This window comes from Watersipora subatra, chromosome 1 (assembly GCF_963576615.1).
Source record: "Watersipora subatra chromosome 1, tzWatSuba1.1, whole genome shotgun sequence".
Taxonomy (NCBI): Eukaryota; Metazoa; Bryozoa; class Gymnolaemata; order Cheilostomatida; family Watersiporidae; genus Watersipora; species Watersipora subatra.
This window is the reverse complement of record NC_088708.1, coordinates 68,355,189-68,376,389: the sequence shown is the minus strand read 5'-3', so window position 1 is coordinate 68,376,389 and position 21,201 is coordinate 68,355,189. Positions and strand designations below refer to the sequence as shown.

Sequence of the window (21,201 nt, the reverse complement as noted above, 5' to 3'; positions counted from 1 at the left end):
CGTTCCGCAGCCGTATACAAAATGGGTTACTAATTTCTTTTTGTAGCTGGCGGCCATTTTATTGAAACGAGCGCCCCTGATTTACTATTGTTGCAGTGTACTTGTTTCACAATTTTTCTCATATATTCCAACAATACTTCAAGTGCCATCATGTCGGAATCGAGAACACTGTGAGTAAATCATGTTGAAACTCATCTATAATAGTATTTTTTTATTGAAGCAGCAGTAGCCAACACGATATCTGGTTAATTTAAAATAGGTAAACGTGGGCATTGGATTGATACTTGCTATAATTTAAATCATTTCATTAATTTTGTTGCATCATCAAATTTTAAGGTGGGGTTTTAGTTGTTGCTTTACTTGATAGTCATAATCAAATTGTATGCTTTCTGAAACAATTACCAGTTTGAAGTTGAAATGACTCCGTTTACTCATGTGCTAGATTAATAGCATATTTTATCAGACATATCTGATTGCACTATTCCAATAAACAATTATACGTTTTTTGCTTGATTTGTGATGATTTAATATCACTGATCAGAATTTTGTAATGCTTTTCATGACACCTTTGCAGATAGATTGTTTGTAGTGCGAGTCGATGAATAACTTATGCTTATAGCTTGTCCATAATTATTCACTGATGGTAAACAACTTGATGTATGTCTTTTGTAGCCGCCCCAGAAAACGTAACTGTAGTAGTCACCTTGTCGAACCTGGTAAAATATTTACGCATCATCATTACTACTTATTACTCTATTACTTTCTTTACTACTCTGTAGTGTGACTAGAGCAAGAGAGATCCAGAGCTGTACTACCCGGTGCAAACATTGTATTGTGTTTGGCTGCACTACTGAAATAGTTTGCCTGCTGAATAATGTATTCAGAATACCTACCAGTTTGACTGTTGAATTGTGCAATAGTAAGTATATGCAACGGATATCAGCGGAAGAGGTTTGAGCTAACTTGAATATTGTATTCTCAACTGTTTTGTAGGTATGTCGGCAATCTCAGCCATCAAATTACTGAGAGTTTTATGGGAATACTCTTTGGCCAAATGGGAACATGCATGGGCTGCAAGATGATATATGAGGTATGTAGGCTGCTGTTTCTTGCGTTTGACCAGACAGTTTTAGATATTATAGGTAATATAGTAGCTTAATAATAAAAAAAGGGATTTATAGCAAATTTGTAAATTGCTTTTTGATCCTATGCTTGCATTAACCTCATTGATTCTGTCTAGTTTCGTCATGATTATTGCCGAGTGTAAGCGCATTGCAACAATATTGTTTGTTTATCAGAACACTAGCTAAACAATGGATTAGCCAAATTAATATTTATTTGATAATTTGATATCTATGATCACAACTTTGTTAAGATCGACCCACTAATTACCACCGATTGAGCTTGAAAATGAAATTCATCTAAAATTATTTTGTCTAAAATAGAGCGAATTAATTATCAGCCAACTTCACATATCATTTATCATGTGAAAACTGTTGTTTGTAGTATATTTTACCTGCTTTATCACATTTAGGTCATTATTTACCGACTTCAGCTGGCGGTAAGGCCAGGATGAGCTACTTTCCCCTTGTTGAAGCTTTGGCTATTAGAATAACAAGAAAGTAAACTATTGTAGCGATGAAAAATTTTAGCATGTTTTAAAAATAGTTAATACCTGTTGAAGTTGTCCACAACTTGCTTTCATCTTTATGTAAGTAATAGTTGAATTGTTATTCACGCCAATCAAATTATACTACATAAAAGCGTCATCATAGGTTCAGCTGTGGCAGTAGGTGGGAGATGGTTTTATGCTAATTTTCTTTAGCATGCTAGCATCAAATTCGTCATTTAATACACCGTTAATTAGGCATATGAATAATCATAACACTGTTAACAACATCCTCCCATGTTTATAACATAAAAATAAATTTAGTTAGCCTTTGCAAAAGCAAATAGTACAAGAATGATATGATTAAATAATGCATTTAGCCATTGAAAGAAATATTTTAAATTGGCTGTTGCTCAAAAGTTCTGCTCACCTATACACCTATAATAGCTGCCGCAAAACTTTAAATAGTATTATAGACTATTTAGGGAGTTTGCACATAGCTAGATTATCATTGCAGTTTTTTTGGACAGTTCTTAGAAAAAAATTGATGATAGTTTGTGTTAAAGATACCGTACAAACATGATTTGTTCCCAGTTTATCTGTATATCCGAAAATTTCAATTTTGGCGCAAATATTAACTGGAGAATGCACACTACTTTATTTAATTTGTTTCACAGCCCAAAAACGTAACACTAAAATCTTTAGGTAATTGCACACAGCATAAAGGCAACTGTAATAAATGAAAATGGATAAACGAGTTCTTCATCTTTCTTAAAGGTTAATTGATAGCACAAATTTTTATTTCGTTAACAGCTGCAGATAACATTACAAGTTGGTGTTTGAACAATATTTTTGCCTAATTCCGAACAAATGCCAGGTTTTATCAACATTTTCAAGTCGTGAAAATGGACAGAATATTTTGTAATTTGCAAAATATCGACAGAAAAAACGGATTGAAACAGATTAAACCCTTTTGTTTTCCAACTAGATTATCTATAAATTCTATAAATCCTCATTTTATTCATGAAGCAGAGCATGTGGAACTGTGTTTTGAATGAATGAATTCTGAGACTAGCTAATTTTTACGGGCAAGTTTTTTAAATTTCGCATTCTGTGTGAAGGAGAAGTTTTTTGCTAGTGCACTCCACAAGATGTATGCGCAAGTCTATTGGTGTCGTTCTATCACCGCTGCTCAAAAGTATATTTGTTACATAAAAGCAACAGCAACACATATTTCTTCGGTACTTGTAGAATCTGCTTTGACACTGCGTTATAATTATCTGCCTTGTTGTCATAGCGACTAGATGTGAAAATGTAACAGTGGCGGCCAACATACCATACTTTTCGGACTATTAGCTGCTACTTTTTTCTGATGATTTGAGCCATGCGGCTTATATAGGCCTAAGGGTGCGGCTATTCTGTGGCTTTTTCTTTCATCCCTAGGGCGCATTAACCAGAATCTCCGGTTAGTGTACCTCAAGCCGTGAAAGAAAAATACGAAACAATGCCTAGCAGTACTGTTCCGTTAGGAACTAGGTTAAAAAGCGTCGGTTAATACGAAACAGTGCCGTTAGGTACTGTTCTGTTTTAAACCGGAGAGTTGCTGCTGTGTTAAAAAGCACCGTCCTGAGTTCTGCGGCCTATACAAAGGTGCGGCCTATGTATTGTTTTATTATCGTTTTTGGAAAATAAAGCAGATGCGGCTTAAATAGGGGTACGGTTTATAGTCCGAAAAGTACGGTAAATGCTTATCTCACGTTCACACTTCGACTAACTATCGGTGTTGTCATCATATATTTTTTTGTTTTGCCGAAAAAATGATGGCCTCATGTCAGAGCTAGAAGCATACATGACATGTTTTTTTGTCTCAAACTGGTTTATGATCTTCCAAAAGGGAAATGCACGCTGAAAAGCAAAAGATCATAATTATATTGGTCTCAACACGTAATTTTACAATACTGTCAATTAACCGTTAATTGGTCAGCTTAGTCCAAGGCTTCTCTGAAATCTCAGCAACAGGGTTGGAAAAAATAAAAAAAATGAGATTTTTTTTATTTAAATTGGATTTTTTTAAAAACATTAATTACAAGCTTTTTTCATAGCTGCTAACATACTATTTTATATTTTGTTGAAGTGTGCCACATGAAAACATTAGCAACGTAACAAAACAACTTGCATCACTGTAAACAAAGCATCACTTTAATTTATTAAAAGTTTTGACCAAGTTGTGCAGTTCATATTCACAGTAGACCCTCTATAAGTCACATTTTTTGGGGGTCAGTCTTTGAGATGGGAAAGTTCTGAAGATAATAAATCAAACATGGTATTTTAGGATGATTTAAATCACAGCCTTTAACATGGAAAAATCAAAAAAATCATAAAGCGTGATTTTTTAGGATGTTTTAAATCATTTGATTTTAAACATTATTTGATTTTAAACATCATTTGATCATTTGCTGAGCCAACCCTGCTCAGCAAATGGTATCACTTGATGCTTTATCACTCAGTGGAAGTTTTTCATATTAATGATTCCTCTGAGCAGTACAAAGCAAACAATTATGACACATGTCTACAAAGTAGTTAGCATCACGTACATGTTTGAGTAAATAAAAACATTGGAAGCTAGCACCGCTCAGCCTTGAACAGGCCAAATGCTCATAATGCTTCAGACAATTTTATTTATATAAACAGCTTACTTGCTACGCAAATTACATGTAATATCAATTATAGTTGTTTTACAGTATTGCTACTGTAGTTCAAAAGCTGACCTTTGTAAATAAATACGCATCTAGTCATTTTGCTAATTTTTTCTGTGTAGGTAAGTATTCCTAGCAGTAGCGATAATGGATGTTAATAATCCTTCCTGTGAGCAAATACCTAGTCGAATTTTCACTACGATTAATAACATATATAGATTATTTGAGTCTCGCAGTAGATCACGCGTTAGGTCTTCCCATACGCATGTTGAAAGCACTTATGACTTGTCACCAAAATTAGTTGACAACACGAGTAGTTTCTACAAGATCATTGAACACGTTATTTCCGGGGATGACCAGTCATTATTACCATCTCTACTATGAGCTTGTATGACGATTTCATTGAAGTATTTGCTGCAAGCAGCCATTTTTATTCTCAAATAAAAAGTATCAACTCTGTCATTTTGAATCGTTTTCAGTTTACTTAGCAGTTTCTTTGAGCAATGAATTTTGTTTGTGCTGCTACACCTGCTGAAAGCTTTCTGGTTGAACGTTGCGAAATAAGATGGATGATTTGTTAGTACGCTAAAATTTCCAATAATTGGCTAAACAAACAATGTTTGCACACATTAAACCTAAACACTCAATAGTGTGATTGCTAGTTGTGGTAGATTTGTTTGGGGCAAGTTGCATGTTGAAAGTGCAAACCTTGATCCTAGAAGACTTGCAAAGTGATCAGGATTGACAACGTTGCAAGAGCAAAGAAGCGGTTGCAAGTAATTTATAAAAGTCCATTGGAACTGCTTCGGATTATGTGAACTTCACCAGATTTTGTTCTTATAAATTTAGCAGTCTAGTAAAATTTGAAAACGGCGTGTAGCAGACATCTCGTGTCAGCTAGTTGAACATCAAATTCTCGTCAGAATATTTATCCAAAGGTAGTGGTGAATTGCTGATTTGCTGATTTTTATTAAAATTTACAAATAAGGACTAATTGGTTTTGTGATTGTAAGAATTTAGGAAGTTCGAACATGCAAATTCGAATTCGATTTTTTTAACTATCACCAATGTTTCTGTAACATTATTTAAAACAAAGGTTTCTGAAACATTTTAAACAAAAGTTTCTGACATTCGATGGCTTTAAACTGATTTTAGTTTCCACGCAAATCCGACAAAAAAACTTGTTGAAAATTAATTGCCAAACATGTGGCTCTATTACTACGGTGTAAAGTTGCACGCTTTTCATTGTAATAACATAGCGATGAAGCTACTCGAACATACACTCTAATAGAGTTATGCAATGTGTGTGGATGATACTTAAGATTGTCAGCTCTTTTTGCTACTATTTGCTATAAGTTAATTTATATATAACTTACAGCCTGGTCAAGACCCATACTGCTTTGTTGAGTTCTCAGATCATCAGTCAGCTTCAAATGCTTTGGCAACTATGAATGGTCGGGAAGTGATGGGAAAGGTAACTTACATACAAACTTATTTTTATATTGCTGAGCTTCGTTCTCTGAATGAATAAGCGCGATGTTGACTTTCTTTCCTTGTGAACCATAATTTGTTTTATTGTTGCTTAGGCGATCAAGGTTAACTGGGCTACTTCTCCAAATTCGAAGAACTCTCAAGAGATGGCACGAGGCAGAGTAGACACTAGCGGTAGGTTCAGCTCAGTAATTACATGTCTGTGTTAAATTAATGTTTATAGTAAGTCTGATGCTATTTTTGAGTCTTTAGGAATGTTAAGTTCAAAGTGACTTCACCATCTCTCGAGGTACAGTAAATGTATTTTTTTAACTATTATGCTGCCATATGTTACCAAATCGGTTTTGTATGTATTTTGCTAGGAAAATTCATAGACTGTGTAATGGATGTTTAGGTCTCGCTCGTTGAACAGATGATTTTAGCTCTTTCTGCTGATGTTTGGTATACTTGTTCATGTCAGCAGCTTGTTTTACATGCTAAAATGTTTGCTACTATACGGAAATAACCTGCATTAGCTTGTTCACAAACAAGTCATAATGCTTGTTATGCTTGGTAACCACATAGCAACAGCATTTTTTGTTGGAAAATCTAATGTCATTTAATCATATCCGCTGATGTGGTGTTAGCCGGTGGCTGGCCTGTTAGTCAGATTCAGGTGGTCCTACTGAGAGGTGAACATGTTATATTAACGTAGTCATACATGACATTTTTTGTAAGATTGTTTTTGTCATGCTTGTATGTTGCTGTTAGATATTCACAACTTTGTTTTTGCGTGTTGTAGATCATTTTCACATATTTTGTGGAGATCTTAGTTCCGATATAGAGACAAAGCAACTGCGGGAAGCATTCCATGCATTCGGTGAAATATCGTAAGTTTATGACAACAATTAAGTATAAGCTTTTAGCCTGCTTTTGGTATGACCTTTGACTGTCTTCCTGTTTTTATCTTGTGTTGGTTTTGCATATTGTCTCCGATCCTTATGAGAAATATGATATGTTATCATGTTTGTGCTAAGACAGAAATATATCTACTCGTATTTAACTATATAATAGCAACTTACAATGTCTCTATCAATCATTTTCTGTTTGTAGCTCATATATAAAAACAGTTTTTCCACATGCCTTTTTTGCCTAACCATTACATTGCATTCTGTAGTGACTGCAAGGTTATATGTGATTTGGCATCTGGCAAAAGTAAAGGCTATGGATTCATATCATTTATAAACAAAGAGGTAAGTGTACTAGCGTGTCACCTGGATTTTCGTCAAAGGTGCTTGCTCGTTCCTCGTCTGTAGTTGCTATGTACAGGCAAACTCGGATAACTCAAACTTCACGGGACCGCACGAAAGTGTTCGAGTTATCAGAGCGTTCAGGTTATCAGAGCACTGTCACAAGTCCATTTATTTATTTATTAGTAGATACATGTACATATACATACTATAATATAAATCAAAAGCATAGGTGGCTTGTTGCAAATTAAAAAGCTTCTAATGTAAAGTTTAAAAAATTTTTATCAGAAAGTATAGAGATTTTTCTATCAGTTGAGATTTGTTTGTTATTTTAGGTGATGTGACTGCCAGGACGTTTTCAGATTAAAATTGGCAAAACTTGATTGCTGTTGAAATGCTCTGAAAAAAAGACATCTTTTTTTGAGCGTTTTAACCAAGATCAATTTTGCCGATTTTTTTTAAAGTTTATGAGAAGGTTACCTCGCTTTTCCTTGCTTTCGAAGAACCATCGCTAAGCGGATGTTTGGTAAAATTTGACTTTTTGCAAACCCTTAGAAAAGTCATTAACGAAAATCTTTTGCCGATGATGGTAATAACAATGCCTAAGAACTACGAAAAGTTGAGGTTTATCTTTATAGGTTGGATATTCTAAAGCTATAATAACCGTCTCAGTAGCCGTTGGGCAGAAAACTGTTCGAGTTAACGAAGTTGAGTTCGAGTTATTTACAGCAATTTATCATTGCGCGGGAACGAACCAAACAAATCCGTTCGAGTTAACCATGTATTCGAGCTATCCGAGGGTGAGTTATCCGAGTTTGACTGTATGCGACGTGTGGATTCCAATTTCGTACCATGCGCATTGGTCGACAAATCGCAGTAATACTTAAGGTAGCGGAGTTACAAAATGGTAGGTGATAAGTGCCAGGTAGGCCTCTTCGGCAGTGGTTAAATGTATGTCTTAATGAACCATTAAAAAGTGTAAACCTAGTCATTTAAAAATAATAATTGTTTTCAAGCCATAATATTTGAGTGCTTGTTGTATAATAGACTTGTTTGGTGAATGCTGAAAATATTTCATGTATTCACGGGCTATTTGGATCTATGCTATTGCTGCTGTAGGATGCTCAGCGTGCTATAAATGAAATGAATGGGGCATGGCTAGGGAGTCGGGCGATTAGGACAAATTGGGCAACTCGTAAGCCTCCGGCACCAGTAGAACGAGGGAGACAACGTCAACCCCAGAAACTCAACTACAATGATGTGTTCGCACAGGCCTCTGCTACTAATACCACAGTCTATATTGGTGGCATCCAGGAGGGATTACAAGGTTGGCATCAGCTGTTTTTAGCACAATTTCTGATTCTGCAATTTACTTGTCGCTTATCTTCACTTTTTTTATCCAGTGCCAAGATAAACAAGGGCTTGAAATTTATATGTTGTGACAACCACACTTAAACAGAGTATGATCACCTTAAATTCTCTAGCTCCTTATTTTTCTAATCCAATTAAGTTTAGTAGTTGGTTTTTGCACTTCTGTTTCGTGTCGATTGAATGAAACGTCAATCTACAGTAATACTTCAACTTACGAGTGCTCCAACGTATGAGAAACTTGAGATACGAGCCAGCTTTTAAGCAAGTTTTAGCACTAACATACGAGCCATGTTTGAGATACGAGCACGTGAGTCAGTTGCCAAGTATGCCGGAGGTGTTTTATGAGAACAGCATCACTCTGTATTTTTCAACTGCTCAGGTTATACTTTTGTACTGTGTTTTTTTGTGCGCGATTTTCAGTGCAGAATTATGTGAATTAAAAGTACGGTGCGTAGACCGAAAGTTTGCCAGTAAAATGAAAGATAATGGAAAGATTGATATTAAACGGAAAATTATTGAAAAATATGCGAAATGTGTATGCGTGATTGAGCTAGCTCAGCAATATGACAGAAATACATCCACAATTATCAAACAGGATTATATTCAGGGCATTTAGTTCGCAAAAGGACTAACCATAGTTTCTCAACGGCACAGCGATCTTCACGACCGCTGATGGAGAGACTGCTCCGGCATTGGATAAAAGATAAACAATTGGTCGGTGACAGCGTAACTGAAACGATGTTTCAATAAAGGCGAAAAGGCCGGTGGTGAAAAGGCGAAAAGACCTATGTGAAAAGGCCGGTGCTATCTATCAAAACAAAAAAATTGACTTTCGGACAAGTTGACTAGGAGTCGTGCATTAATCCTTTGTGATGACACCAGTGTTCGTCCTAATCGCAACATGTTGAAAGGGCGACAAAGGCAAACGTCCTTAGATAGGTTTGTCTTAAAACGGCCGGCTAGTCATGAAATCGAAACAAAGGAAAAATTAGCTAACCAGCGAGAAACTTCAAACTATGAACGCCGAAGAAATTTTAATTACGTTAAGTTAAAAATGAAAGTTTGCTTTTAGGTTTGCTTATAAGTTTGTTTTTCAAGACTGATAAAATCCAAATTTATCAAATTCAACTGTTGTAATGAAGGATAACACTTATATATCCCTCCCTGGCAAATGCTAGCTTTAGCACTTAGCTGCTACTGTATGTATTTAATTTTACATTTTAATTTATCACATTTCCTTGCATTATTTCTTATTTGTTGCTTCTTGAAAGCATGTGGTAAGTTGGGACAATAACCAACATGTTCTTTCTGTTACAATATCTTGTTTTGAGTGTATTATTTGCATTTTTTAGAGTATGGAAACCAATCAATATATATAATTGTTCTATATATAAATAAATTGCACCAACATGCGAGTAAATTGACATACGAGCTCAGTCTCGGAACGCATTATGCTCGTAAGTCGAAGTATGACTGTATTATTAACGGAAATTACCATATCTACGGTCTATTACATATTGCAAAGCTAATGCTATGTAAATGTCACAACACTGAAAATCCCATCTAGTAGCAGTATACAGGTATACATTTGTATAACATAGTAACCACGCCAAAATGTTGCAAGTTTCTTGAATTACCAAGAGATTAAATACATTTTTCGCTTTTATGGTTTGCTACTAAAATTCTTTTAAAATGCTGTTTTGACACGTAATGTTATCACATGAAATAAAAGGCTCAATATAAAATGTCTTAGCACTAGTTTGTGACAATACTTCGGGTTCTACCAAAAAGCGCGCATCAAAAACAGATGCTCGCTACTTTAATGTTTTGTTTCGGCTTGGTCTATTCATCTAGTCGTAATCTGATCATGTGAACCATACTTCCTGCCAAACAGAGTGAATAATTTCTGCAGCATTTTTCGACTATCACAGGTTACCAATAGGCTCCTCATGTTTATCAGAGAATGATATGCACTCCTTCAAGCTAAGGTTAAGAAATTAAACGAATTTTTATGGTAGGCTTTGAGATATCAGTGCTCAAAGTGACAGCATTACGATGATGATGAAATAGACGCGTAATGACAATAGACATGGTTTTATTGAAAGCCTGAAGTATATTTATGAAAATATTCTACGAATGAGTTTGCATGAAAATGTAAACATAAGCCGTCGTGTTCATCTACGTCCCATTTGAGCCGTTTTGGAAAAGGATTCTGATAATACGGCGTTTTCGTGATGGCTGCGGTGAACTGTTTGTTTTTGAGCTTTTAAGAGCTTTTAATCACATTTCCACATATTTTGCACCTACAACACAGCAGAGTAAGACATGGTGAAGCTTTTGATACCAAATAACTGTAATGTGAATTTTGTTGCAAGTCAACCTTTAATAATGCTCTATTTGGTAGCATAGTTTGTATGTTATTAGCATGGTCACCCACAAACTCATGAATCCTATCTCAATTCTGGCACCTACACTACATGCCTGCCACCATTGCTTGTTTTAGATGACCTGCTCAGTCCCCACTTTGAACAGTATGGACCCATTGCTGAGATCAGGTGTTTCGCGGATAAAGGCTTTGCTTTTGTGAGGTTAGAGGTAGCACTGGATAATATTCTGTTTTAGTTTGTTCAATGGTTTAGAAACATGCACGTTATTCAGTGGTCATCTTCGTTGTGTGGAGTTAACGAGCCATGAAAGTTGTTCGTTTCTGATTAGTAGTGTGAACAGTGTTCATGCGGATTCTGTTTGTTTAAGACACAATATTAGTTGTATTCTTTATTTTTTATGTGTATTTTCATTCAACGCATCTCATCATTGCTGGCCCATGCTTGCCTGATGTCTTACTCTTGCATAGTTTCTCCATTCAAAGCAAAAACTCACTTTTGCGCAATAACAAATGTGCTTAAATTATTTGATGATTGATTACATCACTTTATTAGTCTTCAAGATTCTAGGTTTTCATGATGGCATAACGATAAAAAGCTAAACCAAAGGCGATGCAGAAATCAGCTATAAGACAGTTTTAATATTCAATTTGTTAATCTTGTTATTATTGGGGAGTCTTTTTATCGCTAAAAGTTTTTTTGACCAAAAACATGTCCTTTGGCGCTGCTCAAATCTGTCTTACATCTCCGCATGAGCAAAATCCTAAATGCAGTAAATCATGCTGTAGAATGTACCAAGTTCATTCGACTCAACTTGCTTTGTTACAGCACTAGCAGGGAGCTTTGTGTGATCATGAGGGTTGAACAAATTGAGAACACGTAATCATTCAGGCAGGATGTTTTTTTACTTTCACCAACGTAGTATCAGGTCAATGATAGTCATTGAAAATACATTGACAAGTGAAATGGTAAACAGTTGATAGGTTGAATAGTTAAATTTGTTTCCTCTAGGTAAACATTGATAAATACACTATCAAGAATGATTGTGTATTGATATTGTGAACCTTATAAGGATTTAAGAGATACAGTGCACCCCCGGGTTACGACAACCCTGTTTTACGGTTTTTCGCCTCACGATGTGGAACATGATGGTGTTTCGTCCCTTAGTTATGGCATCCTTTCGCCATTCGACATCTACAAAAATGTCTTTCGCGATTCAAATTTGGTGTTCAGTATGCCAAATATGTTGGAATAATGAAGATGCTGATATGCTACTTGGTACAATTCTCTCACAACGCCTGAAAGAGATAAGATGCTTGCGCTTTCTCTTTGTTCAGTTTCGTAAATGCTTGATATTGTGTGAGTAAAACGACAATTAGTGAAAAGTAATCGGAGGTGAAAATCTATTGTGCGTTTTAGCGTTTAATATAATATTTGCTATAAACATTAATTCATTATACATATATAACTATATATAGTTACACATATATGTCTGATGAAACATATAAATAATATATACAGTGAAACATGGATAACTCGTCCTCGGATATAGCGAACACATGGTTAACTCGAATGGATTTGCTTGGTCTGTTCCCACGCAATGATAAATGGCTTTATATAACTCGACATCGGCACCTTTAATTCGAACAGTTTTTTGCCGAATTCACAAACGGTTTCCGTTCAATTTATTTCGACGGAGTTTCCACTAGTCGCGGAGCTGAGAGTACTCTGCTTTCTTAACGAAAGCGCTTTTAGTACGCGTATAGTGTACGTATAATTTCCCCCGTACCGTATAATGAAACCGAAAAAGAAATCGTATAAAAATGATTAATAGGGCCACTAAGACGTTCGCTTAGTTACGGCCAAGCTATAAATGTTGGAAGGTATTAGCGATAAAAATTTAATAAAGATAGACACAGCATGCAAAAAACATATTGTAACAGTGATTATATGCGGATACATAAAGATAAAATGTCACAAATAGGCTCGTGGCTTGGCATCCGCTACAACAGACATCCGCTTTACGATGGCATCACGCAAGCAAAGAAAAGCGTAGAAACCTTCTGACAAACTTAAAGTACTCAAGGAAATCGAAGCAGGACAAAAGCTATCAGCATTATCAAAAAGAGAAAATCTTCCAAAAAGTAGTGTCAACATGGATTAAACAAAAAGAAAGAATAAGATCGTTATGTGACCAAAATTCATCAAGGCTAAGAGATCGTTCAACGTCGCATGATGATTTGGATGGTGTATTATTGACTTGGTTTAGACAAGTGCGTAGTGAAGGCGTACCTATCGATTGGCCACTTTTGTTAGAAAAGGCTAACAAGTTTTTAAGGGCTATAATAACTGTTTAAAATTTATTTCTACAATAAGTCACACTGTTGATCTTTGTCAAAAAAATACCTTGTCACAGACTACACTCGATAAGTTTTTTAAATGAAACAACTGATCAGATGTAAAGCATGCTTTTTTGCATTGGTCATAAATGGTTACTTATGTCCAGTTTTAAAAATTATCAGAAAGAATAGATATTTTTCTATTGGGCTGAGATTTGTTTGCAGTTTTAGGTGATGTGACTGACAAGACGTTTTAAGATTAAAATTGGCAAAATTGATCTCGAGTAAAACACTGAAGAAAAAATGTTTTCTGAGCGTTTTAACCGCGATTAGGTTTTGCCAATTTTAATCTGAAAAGGTTCTGGCAGTCACATCACCAAAAACAACACAAATCTCAAGTGTATAAAAATATCTATACTTTCTGATAAATACTTTAAAACTCTACATCAAATGCCCTTTAACTTACAACAAACAACCTATACTTTAGTTTTATATATACATGTAGTTTGCATATGTATCTACTGATAAATACATTCACTTGTGACTGTGCTCTGATAACTTGAACGCTCTGATAACTCAAACACTTTAGCTCGGTCCCGTGAAGTTTGAGTTATCCATGTTTCACTGTATATGTTTTTGATAGGTTATACCAGTGATTCATTGTGTAAACATATGTAATAGCATGTTTATCAGTGATTCGCTGTGTAAATATGCCATAAAATGTTTATCAAAATAAATTGAGCAAGCGATCGATTAAGATTTCTTGCAATTCATATAAAAAGTAAAGGGAATGTTTACTTATTTTAATCAAAAGAAAATTAAACGGGTAACTTTAAGTTTGCCAATTTAGTATTTGTAAGGTTTTAATCCTCAGTAGATACAAGGATATCCAACTCTCAATCTGGGATTTTGCCATGACACCTGGTGCCTACTTGTTTCATGGCAAAACAACCTGACAAACTTATGCAGTGCCGAAATTCTCTTAAACTTGGTGTAAATGAAATTTAATACAAAAATTATATTACAAACTGGATGTATGTGTAGGTCTGTACTAGATTATCACCAAAATACTGCTTAGAATAGCTGCAAAACTGATTAGATCTTAACATGTTTACCCTCAAACCTCGATATGAACGCCATAGCGCTTTAATTTTTCAATCCTTCCTCTATACTGGTGTTTTATTAGAGGTGATGTTCAAAAAGAGGGCGCCGTTGTATTGCGAATAGCTCGTCAAAATTGTTGAAAGATAAATTCAACCCTTTTAGCGGATGAAGTGATTGTTGCCTATATTTTACACTATCCTTCGGGCAGAGTGACATTAACCCTAATTAACCGTAATTGTTAAACCATTTTTCACATATGTCGAAGCATCAAGATTGGGTTAAATAAGGAATTACTGTAATTAGTCTGATACAGTTATTGTTTCTATGGGGTTGCTTTTAAATTTTCAACGGAAAAACCGTGAAGCTTTGGAGTTAAAAAATGGACTTTGATACGAACAGCAACCACGAAAGAGTTAATTGTTAAGGATGTAACCGAGTCATGATTAGTACCATTTTGTAGACATTTTCTTATTGATCACTTGCTATTAAGGGTTCATAATGATCAAAGAATCTCAAGGTGGCGATCAAATGGAGGTGACGATCAAATAAAGGCGGCAGTCAAATAAAGGCGCCGTTCAAACAGAGGTTTTTTGGTAACTTTCAATTGGTTTCTTTTTCGAGTGATTTTCTCTTAGCAAACTTCTATATAATCAGAATCGTAATATGTGTATTCTTGTTTTATGGTTGTTTTTGTGACTGACTTTTGCGTCTTGTATGGGACTTCATAAACTGATTATAGTTTTACAATTTCTTTGTGTTGTAAATACCTGATCATGGAATTTTATTTTATAGACTTAATTCAAAGGAATCCGCCGCCCAGGCCATTGTTGGGTTGAATGGCTCAGAAATTGGAGGATACACAGTACGTTGTTCCTGGGGCAAGGAGTCGAGTGACGCTTTTGTGCCTGGAATGGGCTCTAACAATGGCGCGATGCAGCAGAGCTATAATAGCCAGGGCATGGGTCAGCCACAGAGTACCCAGCAGGTCGCGCAGCAGGTTTGGACCTCACTTCATTCTGTGTTTTTTCGTGTGAATGTATAGCTTTCTTTCCTAGTTTTCTAGGCTAACTCAGGAAATTTATTTGTGTGCTTACTGATTGACCAATAAGTAGATAACTTTTAATATTTCTTGTCAACATCTGCTTCGAACATGATAACAAAATGTTAGAATATTTTAAAAACTTGCCAAAAAATTTGTATGTGGCTCAAATGATTTTAAAATTAATAGTTTGAAAACATTTGGGTGTTATGATTGCAATTCCACATACTATTCTAAATTGTATATTCAACTAATGACTTTTGCGGAAGCCCAGGTTTTAATTCCATTAGTCAAACAAAAATGAAGCCAAAAACAAAACAACTAACTCCGTGTAATTAATTGCTCTGCTGATGAAATTAATGAAAACTATGCTGAGAACATGAGAATGCATGTAATCTTTATTTGAGAAGGATGTCATCTAAGCAAAAGCATTCAGATCATGTACTAAATTATTTGTCATGCATTTCTAGGTATGGCAAATATTCGCAAGGCTTCGCCGATAATTGAAATAGTATAAAGCTAAATGGAGCGAATATGGGCTACGGTAGACCATTCTAATGAACTGAAACTTTACGCACTTCTAGTATATTGTCTTTCACTTGACACGACTTGAGTTTTCCCCAACATTTGAACTGCATCTTTAAAGGTTGACTTGCAACAAAATTCACATTACAGTTATTTGGTATCAAAAGATTCACATGTCTTACTCTGCTGTATTGTAGGTGCAAAATATGTAGAAATGTGATTACAAGCTCTTAAAAGCTCAAAAACGAACAGTTAATCGCCGCTATCACGAGACCGCCGTAGATTAGAATCTCTTTCCAAAATGGCTCAAATGGTATGTAGTTGTACAAGAGAGATGGCTTCTGTTTATACTTTCGCGCAACCTGATTCGTCAAAATATTTTCACAAATATATTTCATGCATTCAATAAAACCATGTCTATTGTTCTTACGCATCTATTTTATCGTCATTGTAATGCTGTCACTTTCAGCACTGATATCTTATAACTTACCATAAAAATTCGTTTAATTTTTTAACCTTAGCTCGAAGGAGTACATATCGTTGTCTGATAAACATGACGACCCTGTTGGTCACCTGTGATAATCGAAAAATGCTGCAGAAATTATTTTCGATGTATGGGTCACATGATCAGATTACTACTAGACGATTAGACCAAGCCGAAACAACTGTAAAGCAGCGAGCATCTATATTTGATACGGGATCTTCGGTAAAACTCGAAGTGTTTGTCATAAAATAGTGCTATGAGAAGTTTTATATTGAGCCTTGTATTGGCCTTTCAATTCACGTGAGAACATCGCGTGACAAAACAATGACCAAATGTAATGACAACGTCAGAGAAATAAACTGATTCAAATCTACGGTGGCTTTTTGTCTTTGAGCTTTCAAGAACTTGTAATCACATTTCCACATATTTTGCACCTACATACAACACAACAGAGTAAGACATGGTAAATCTTTTAATACCAAAAAACTTTAATGTGAATTTTGTTGCAAGTCAACCTTTAAGTTCATTAAAGTTTATATACAAACTTGGATTAGCAAAAACTGGAGAGTGAGCAATGCAGAGTTCAAAAACACCAGGCAGTATATTAACCAAACAATTTCATCGTAGAACATTATCACATTCTTATAGTAGCATGAAGTTAGTTTAATATCAGCACTAACAAAAATTCAATCAAGTCGATAGCAGTATTGAGCGCTCTACTTGCGTATTGAATAATCAATTCAAAGATAAAAATGACTGCAAATCTGTAGGATTTTTTTTCTTGCGAAACTGGTTGCCTCAAAATTAAAAAAAGGTGGCAAACTTGCTACGTTGAACAATTAGCTTTTATATATAAATCTGCTTCACAAAAACTGATATAAGTTTGCCATGATGTTCTTTAAAAAAGTGCTTATTAATTTTCAGGCTGCCAACTGGGGAGCAAACAATAACTTTCAACAATGGGGACAGCAACAGCCATGGGGCCAACAGCAACAGTGGGGGCAGCAGCAATGGGGCCAAGGTCAGCAATGGGGTCAACAACAGCAGCAGTGGGGTGGTGGAGATGGTAGTTGGCAGCAACAACAGCCTCAACAAGGATACCAACAGCCTCAACAAGGCTATCAGCAGCAAGGGTGCGATTTATCTACCTTTTTTTACTCGACCACTTACCGTGATTTATTCTCACCATCTTTCCTCCCCCTCTTTTTGACTTTCACCATTTTCATATGTTCCCTTCTTTTTGCTGCCTTTCGTAGTCTCCCTTGTTGTTTCTGTATTCCTATGAAGCCCTTTGCCCTATGCGCCTTTGTATCATTTGCCTTTGATGTGATTGTACTCTACTTTCTTTTTAGGAACTATAGTAACTACAATTATTAACCTGGTCAGCTCTATTACTCCTCTGGACATCATCGTAATACTATAAGGTATGTGACTTCATTATCACCATGCTGTCTAAATAATATCTGTAGTGTTGGATGGATATCATTATAGGAGCTCAATCACTTTTTGCTAGTTTTTTATATTTTACTCATTTTGTTCACAATTTTGAGATATTTTTAGACCACATCTGTGAGCGACATTTTGTAATCGAATATGGTTGCTTGTTGGTATCTTCAATTTACGACGGCCAGTCTATTCTTGGGCTATTCACTGCAGGATGGTCAAATTTGAAACGCTCAATTATTGCGGAGTTACAATCTCATGCGCAAAATTACTTCATCATAGTAGTCTAATTGCTTTAATTTTCAACAATTCAACATAGCCTCTGAACTGAAAGATTGCTCAAGCCTGGAAAGGAGACCAGAAATAAGATTTTTACAAGCAGAAGGCGTCATAACATCTGAAATGTAAACTAGAATGAATGCACAATATGACTGTAATTCTGTCATGGTCATCGATTTGAATGAGCCAAAGCGTTCAAGGAAGGCAAAATTGAGATTCAGGATGAAGATCGGAATAGTAGATCAGTAGAAATTTCTACTTCTGATACCATAAACATCATTGAACAACTCAGCTGATAGCTGGGTGATTAGGATGAAATTGAAAGTCTCTCATGGTACTATGCACAGAATAGTCTATGAAACATTGCGAGTCAAAGTGCTGTTAGCTTCCAAATATTCTTGCAAGCATTCACAGAGAACAGCGTCTGATGGCTGCAAGGCATGGTCTTGCCAGATTTGGAAAAGAAGGGAACAACTTCCTGATCAGAACTGTCACGTTTGATGAAACTTTGGTGTTCCTTTTTAAGCCCTCTCAAAGGCAGTCACCTGAGTGGTTGCCTGTTACATTTTAGGTGAAGAAAAAGTTCAAAACCCGGAGAACGACGCAGATAGTTATGCTTACAGTGTTCTGTGATACACACGTATATATGAGACAATAACTATGGACTCAATAGTCAATAATGATAATAGTAATAATTATAAACTCTACAGTCAGCGTGCAGTAGACAACTCTAGAATTTATTGTCCGCCATTGGAAGTAAAAAGTTACGAGACAAAATGAAGGAGGACATCAGAATCAAAAGAAAAAGAGTCCAGACAAAAGTATGATTTTTAACCAGGATAATGCACGGCCCCATACTGCTAAGAGAACTTTGGATAAATTTGATAAATTGAGCCGGGACTACTTACACATCCATTTAATCCAGCCTTAGCTCCATCTGACTTATCTGTTTGGCCACTTAAAATCAGATGAGCAGGAGCACTTTGTCAGTGATGAGGATGTTATCAACACTGGGAGTGAATGGCTTCGGAGGCTGTCCTATGATTGCTATGTTAAAGGTTGACTTGCAACAAAATTCACATTACAGTTATTTGGTATCAAAAGATTCACCATGTCTTACTCTGTCGTGTTGTAAGTGCCAAATATTTGGAAATGTGATTACAAGCTCTTAAAAGCTCAAAAACGAACAGTTAATCGCGGCCACACGAGACCGTTGTAGTTTAGATTCCCTTTCCAAAATGGCTCAAATGTGATGTAGTTGTGAGAGATGGTTTCTGTTTACACTTTCTTGCAACCTTGTTCGTCGAAATATTTTCCCAAATTTACTTCACGCATTCAAAAAAACTATGTCTATTGTTCTTACGCGTTTGTTTTATCGTCATTGTAATGCTGCCACTTTTAGCACTGATATCTTATAACTTAGCGTTAAAATTCGTTAAACTTTTTAACCTTAGCTCGAAGGAGTACATATCATTGTCTGATAATCATGACGAGCCTGTTGGTCACCTGTGATAATCGAAAAGTGCTGCAAAAATTATTTGTGAAGTATTGGGTCACGTGATCAGATCACGACTTGACAATTGAATAATGCCGAAACAAAACTGTAAAGTAGCGAGCATCTATATTTGATATGGGGTCTTCGGTAAAACCCGAAGTGTTTGTCATAAACTAGTGCTACGATAAGTTTTATATTGAGCTTTTTATTGGCCTTTCAATTCACGTGAGAACATACGTGACTAGACAGACGATAACCAATTTTCGTGGTTACGTCATCGAAATAAAGTGATTCCAATATATGGCTGCTTTTCGTTTTTGAGCCTTTAAGAGCTTGTAATCACATTTCCACATATTTGGCACTTACAACACAACACAGTAAGACATGGTGAATCTTTTGATACCAAATAACTGTAATATAATTTTTGTTGCCAGTCAACCTTTAAGGAAATGAATGACTTTGTAGCAGGATGTGAAAGATGCGTTGAAAATGGCTGTGACTTGATAGAAAAATAAATTTATGTCTCGATCTAAAGCTAAATAAAGTTATGACAAAATTCTGGATACTACTGACTCTTGTATTAGCTTTCAAATGCTGTGAGCAATTACTGTTGTTTTTGGGTGCAGATTATTATAGCTACATTCAGCTCTGTTAGCGTTAGTTAGCAGTACCGTACTGAAAATCTATTGCACATTAAAGAAGAGAAACATTTGCCAACCTGAATTAATTGCAGGTGTTAATAGCGCCTTCATGTTTAAGCAGTTAGATCATGGCTGCCTTAGTGTTGGTGAAAAATTATGCAGTTAGATTTGTAAAACCCCAATTGAAATATAGCTGCAGATCTGGCAATTTGTTCAATAAACTAATATTGCACATGGCTTACGAACCTTTATTTCATAAACATACATTTATCAAAAGCAAAAAACGCGTATTAAAATATATGTTGATACTGTGTTGTATGTTAGTGAAATTTTTATTTACGTATGTCATCGCTGCTGTGAACTTTATAAGAAAGTGCAATATGTATGGCTAATTTGCTCCTTAATTGTTTTATAGAGTCTGATGAAAGTACTACCTCTGCCATCAAATACCTGCAGGAGTCTTGCTGAACTATCCTTATTATCATCATTCAACACCATCTCATTGTCTTTAGCCATTAACAATAGTCATACCTATTGGCTTTCAAATAACTTCTTTTTATTCTAGTATATTCAACTGAAGCTATAAAATGTTCATAACTAAATGAGCTCAGTTATATAGAAACAGTGTTACATGTATATCCATGCTTTTGGTGCACTTCAGCAAACGTCCATGCCATTAACTTTTTCTGCGAACATATTATTTGGCTATAATGTTCTTATTTGGTTCTTTCTCTTCCTTGTACACGATTTGATGAGGTCGTCAAATAAACTGTTGATTGAAATGTGTAGATGTATTAGCAGTGAAATTCATGTTATTACAAATTAGGTTTTTGAAGAATTTGTTCCTCTAATTATTACTGAAATATACTCCTGATGGCATTGCAGCCGTATGTTCAGATCTTTGTTAGAATGTACTTTATAATCAACAACTTCGTAAATTTAAGAGTTTAAGCCCTTGGTCGTCTCGTTAATTTGGTTTTTGGTGGAAGTCGTGGCTTCACTGATTTTACGTTGTGGACTCGAGATGAACTTTTCTGAGCCAAGCCAGCCAATAAAAGCGCTCTCGGTACCA

At 35.6% G+C, this 21,201-nt stretch overlaps 1 protein-coding gene across 3 annotated transcripts; it reads left to right on the top strand.

Moving 5' to 3' along the window:
- The first annotated feature begins 29 nt into the window (after window positions 1-29).
- Window positions 30-21,013, top strand: LOC137394483 (cytotoxic granule associated RNA binding protein TIA1-like). 3 transcript variants are annotated; one of them, XM_068081219.1, is made up of 13 exons: window positions 91-170; window positions 673-716; window positions 994-1,090; window positions 5,684-5,779; window positions 5,892-5,970; window positions 6,578-6,665; window positions 6,953-7,028; window positions 8,145-8,352; window positions 10,900-10,984; window positions 15,016-15,220; window positions 17,196-17,404; window positions 17,624-17,695; window positions 20,545-21,013. In XM_068081219.1, the coding sequence occupies exons 3-12, from the start codon at window positions 1,034-1,036 to the stop codon at window positions 17,646-17,648; spliced, it is 1,128 nt and encodes a 375-aa protein (XP_067937320.1). In that variant the 5' UTR covers window positions 91-170; window positions 673-716; window positions 994-1,033; the 3' UTR covers window positions 17,649-17,695; window positions 20,545-21,013. The 3 variants fall into 3 exon arrangements, with proteins under 3 accessions (XP_067937316.1, XP_067937311.1, XP_067937320.1); XM_068081215.1 differs by lacking the exon at window positions 673-716 and having other exon boundaries at window positions 30-170; window positions 17,633-17,695; XM_068081210.1 differs by lacking the exon at window positions 673-716 and having other exon boundaries at window positions 30-170.
- Window positions 21,014-21,201: the final 188 nt, after the last annotated feature.

Excerpts from the sequence above, each read along its gene's own strand:
- LOC137394483 (XM_068081210.1), top strand. The coding sequence starts at position 151 with ATGTCGGAATCGAGAACACT. Across the intron at positions 171-993 it reads ATGTCGGAATCGAGAACACT|GTATGTCGGCAATCTCAGCC; the intron begins GTGAGTAAATCA and ends ACTGTTTTGTAG. Across the intron at positions 8,353-10,899 it reads CATCCAGGAGGGATTACAAG|ATGACCTGCTCAGTCCCCAC; the intron begins GTTGGCATCAGC and ends TGCTTGTTTTAG.